General features: G+C 32.8%; 1 protein-coding gene across 1 annotated transcript; it reads right to left on the bottom strand.

The window, feature by feature from the left end:
• Positions 1-4,285, bottom strand: LOC148204380 (uncharacterized). Its single transcript, XM_088091446.1, has 5 exons — positions 3,838-4,285; positions 3,280-3,676; positions 2,483-2,574; positions 870-920; positions 1-395 (listed from the first exon to the last, which is right to left on the bottom strand). Exons 2-5 carry the CDS (start codon positions 3,392-3,394, stop codon positions 249-251), a joined length of 405 nt encoding a protein of 134 aa, XP_087947572.1. The 5' UTR covers positions 3,395-3,676; positions 3,838-4,285; the 3' UTR covers positions 1-248.
• Positions 4,286-4,955: the final 670 nt, after the last annotated feature.

The raw sequence follows: 4,955 nt of genomic DNA, 5'->3' as shown, positions 1-4,955 counted from the left end.
TTACAAAATCATGACTGTGAATTAAATTTATAAAATGTATAATAGTCATAAATAAATAGTACAATTCATAATATGGCAAATGTAATAGTAAATTAAACTACTTATACAATTAGTTATATGTGAAAAACTATCTAAGAATTGTTCCACCAGTGTTTGAAACACCACTAACTAGTCATTTATCATCAAGGCAATGGCTCTAAACCCCAAATAGAGAAAATCTTCAATTCTTGTATTGTTGAGTACAAGATTTACCAAGTGTATAGAAAAGTCTTGATGATGATGCATTTGATTGTAAAGGCCTTGTGGCAATGCCTGCCATTGTTGCAAAAATGTGAAGCCAAGTTCGAAAACTTTTGCTGAGGAACACTTCTCATTCTTTCCACCATGCTCTTCTCCTGAGAGTAACACATCATTTAACACTATTAGAAATGTTTACACTACTCATTAATAATAAAAGTTTATCTAGTTATTGTACTTGGTAGACTTAGTAAGAGTTTTTAAACTTATAGGAAAAAAAATATAACCGTTAATCTTATCTATGCTTTGCTCATACCTTAAAAAAATTGTGTTTATCAGAACAACTAGAATTAATTATATATATTGATAGATATAGATTGAAAAACCTTGGCCCTGTTACAAAGCAGGTTTAACCACAAGCTTGATTAACACAAACTATTAACCATATAATTAGTCTACCAACTTTGTTTAAAAGAAGATGATGTTGTGACAAAGAATTCAATGTACCAGTTAAACATTAATCAAATTACACAAGCAAGATTTGAGAATGTATACAAATTAGAGAAACATGTAAGCTTTTGTATCCATGCTCATAATATATTATCATAGGATAAAAAAAAGAAATAACTTACCAAAAGATTATGCACTAGGACACTTTTAAGATCTTGCATATTCAATTCTGCCTGTGAAATGTCAAGAAAACGTATTATTTCTAATTCCATGTTGCCCAGCATGTCTATTCATTCCCGCAACATTCTTACCCTTGCTAGCAATCCTATCTTGTCAAAATATTTAAAGAATGACAATACAATATATGTTTTGGCAAATTTTTTATGGCCCTGGTTCATCTTTTCTTTTGTAGATAGTAAATAAAACCACAAATTAGTAACCTGACTTGATACCGATAAGACTGGAATACTCAATAAAAACTTTTAATTAACAAACACAAATGGACTAGAAATATATAGAATCATAGATAATCAAGGTACATAAATAGAAATAACACTTTTAAATGGAAATTAGTAAACATTTAATGAGGTTATGCACAGGGGTGGAGTTATTGAAGTCATTTTTGCCTATATGCCATGACTTGTAAATTTATTAAAAACAATAATAGATAAAAGTGGGAGCCATGGAATGCCTAGAAAAATCGAATGAGATGGGGATTGATAAAGTAAAACCGTGTGTAGAAAATATCTTGACAAGGAATCCTTTCACTTGTAAGGACACTAATTAACATTATCAAAGTATTAGCCAAGCATCCTTCCAAATGGTGAAATCATTACTGTAAAAAAGTAATTGAATAAAATTATTATTCTTTACTGAACGTTCTATTGGAATGGCCCACATGAAAATGGTTTAGAAACTAGTAATTACTACCTAGTATGCAATTCATGTCTTGAATGACTATTAGTATAAATTATTATTTATTTTTTGCTAGTAATGAATTATATCCTGTCACACCATAAGAGAAAATAAATTTTCAAATTAAGTATTTATAAGTCACAATTTTATAATATAGTAATGCGTGATATAATAACAAAAATAGCAAAAATTTATAAAGTAGTTAAAGTTATTAACATCAGAATCAATTTAGTATTTATCAGAGGAGCAAATTGTCATTTTAATATTCATTAAAATAAAAATTGCAAGAGTTTATTAACACCAGAACCCCATTCATTTATCCTTCTATTAGACCAAAAATAAATACAATCATACCTTATCCAATTATACCAGATATACAATCATACCTTATCCAATTATACCAGATATACAATCATACCTTATCCAATTATACCAGATATACAATCATACTAACCTTGTTTCACTTTGAGGCACTACTGTTAAATTCAGGTTTACTTTAAATGTCTGAACTATTTGTGTTGTTTACAAATAAAAAGTTTTATACCCATAACTGCAAGCAGACAAAGTTAAGTATCAAGTGCTATAGATCACTAAACTATAACTTGTTTCAGGATGTTTGGACCATCTGCCTAATTAGAAAATTAACGTGTCCATTCCCACCTATCTTATGAGTGCAGATATAAGTTGCATCTTCGCACCACTTCATACATCTCCAACCTCATGTGGAAATGTTGTTTATTATTATCACATATAATGATCACATTAAATAGTAACGCTAGTGATATAAAAATGGAAGCAGAGACAACAAATATACAAGATGAGAACAAAACTAAAGGGATACAATTTGGTAAGAGAAGAATAAGATTCCATGGTTGTGTACCTTAACAAATAGAGAGGAAGGAGAACACAAAAAGAGACTAAGCACGGAGGAAGGAGAACCCGAAAGGTCCATGCCATGTTCGGTGCAGCTACCTATTCCCATGCCAAGCAGAGTGTTGAAAGAACCAACATCAGAGTGAAGTTATACAAGCCATAAAGTTCTCTTATGAGGATGTCTTAGAACTAATAATGTAATGTATACAAAAAACTTAAACATGATAAGCAAGATGAAATTAAAAAATGATCTGTTTTACATAAAAGTTTATCTGAACCATGTAATACTCCTATTAAAAAGAACAAGATTGTTGAAATGCATCACATAACCATGCGTACTGATTATGTAGAAATATAACAAGAATGATTTAGAGACAGTGGCAGTGATTGTAAACATCCAAGAACTAAATTAAATGTCGACTAGATGGCATATGTTATAGTCAAAGTTTTCTCTCAAGCATACTACACCTACACTTACAAATGAATCTTAATCCTCAAAAAGAAGAAAATTGAGGGAACTCAATTACCCAAGTTATCAAGGAAACTCTGTAATTCCTTCAAACCATAAGTAGAGAAGCTCCGGTGCACTCTAGAGCGAGGGGCCACTAAGTTGCAAGGAAGTTGCTGCTGGAAGCAAATCACAACTGCAAACAAATTGTCTCCACTCTTTCTCTTTAAAGCCTCATTAACCTAATCCTTACATCACAAGGTTCAGTCATTATGGTCCTGAAGCCTATGCTGGGCGATATAAAGAAAGAGAGATTTAAAAACTATATAAAGGAGATAATAGGACAAGTTTTGTACCACATTCAATGAGACTAGTCAAAATCTGTCTTGCAAATTCACTATCGAAATCCATGTGAACTCCTCTGTAAAATTCTTTAAGCTCATTCTGCCTCTTAAACATCAAATGTTTCATCTTACTGACTTTGCAACATTTAATCGCTGGACCTCACCTTCAACCTGCAAATATATATATGATCAAACCACAAATACTTAAGTATTGAAGTGAACATCTGTATTCTAAGTTCAAATCAACAAAAGGGGTTTGGAGCTCCAAGAGGGGTTTGGTCTTGGCATCAACGGCGACCCACTCTCCGGTCTCTCTCTTCTTCTTTTGCACTCTCACTTCCATGGTTTGGCCTAGGAATAATTCCATCACCGTCTTTCACATTTCAGAAGCTCTATGCATCAAAATCAACTACATATTCAAGAACAAAAGAATATATTCGGTGAATCTTTGCGCAAACCCCACAACGGACCATTTTGCATCAATCTCAACAGAGAAGATAGGGATTTATGGACTTGGATTTAGGGATTTAGGGGACGAGCAAAGAAGAAGGTTTGAACGAAGAAACTTACCGATTGAAAGAATAACTCTCCGGAGAAGGTGAGTGAACACGAGAAGAATGGACGAACTTCTTCTCTTTGAGTGAGCGTGAGCGAGACTTCGACGCTACCATTCCAGTCGTCTCCACGTGAGTCTAAGAATGAGTTAGGGTTCCAAGGGGAGAGCCAACGAGGAGGCATGACTGGTGGAGCGGTCTCTAGTCCCCTCAACCTTGTAATGGAGCACGGGGTAGCGGCTAGGGTTCGAGGAGAGGGTAACACGAAAGAGGCGTTTGCAGTGGAGGTTAGGATTTCAATGGAGGCTAGAAAAGAAGGGATGGATAAAAATGGTTCGATGAGAGGGAAGAACAAGAGCTCGTGAGGAAGAAGAGGGGCTCGATGGCTCGACGAGAGGGAAGAAGGAGTCGAAGAGAAATTTGGAGTATTGATTCTGACTCTTACGTTTTCTAGGTTTAGTTTTTTAATTTTTTTTATTATTTATTATAAAATCCGTATATAACTAGAGAACCTAATTACGTACTGAATTTATACATGGATTTATTTTGGTAAAATTTTCGCCAAAAAACGTTATCATTACATACCAATTTTATATACAAAAAATTCGTATATAAATATTTTTATTATTATATACGGAAAAATCCATATTTAATTTATCCATATATAAAATTCGTATATAATAAAATTTTTATCTACGGATCAAAATCCGTATATAATAATCCGTATGTAAATAACATTTTTCTTGTAGTGTTCTTTTCTTCTTTTTTTTATTTTTATTATTATTTTTATTTTTATCTTATTTTATTATTTTTTTATCCCTTCATATTTTATTTTGTTCTAATATTATATATATATATATATATATATATATATATATATATATATATATATATAAAGAAGAAAAAGGCATTTTTGTCTTTTAGTAAAAAATGATGAAAAAGGAAAAAGAAGGAGGTTTCTGATTAGGGGGACAAGGTCGTGGTGTTGGAATGAAGGGGAGCAGAAAACCGTTTCTGCAGGACGCGGGGTGATGGCAGAGGCGACTTGGGGTGTGTACGAAATCAGTACAAGAATTTGGCACAGGGAGGGGCATAAAAACACAGAGAAAACGGAGAGGAGAGGAGGATTCTGGT

This window comes from Vigna umbellata, chromosome 1, assembly GCF_029865625.1.
Source record: "Vigna umbellata cultivar VRB3 chromosome 1, Vumbellata_1.0, whole genome shotgun sequence".
Classification (NCBI taxonomy): Eukaryota; Viridiplantae; Streptophyta; class Magnoliopsida; order Fabales; family Fabaceae; genus Vigna; species Vigna umbellata.
Note: the sequence above shows the minus strand (reverse complement) of the source record. Positions and strands in the feature narration are given on the sequence as shown.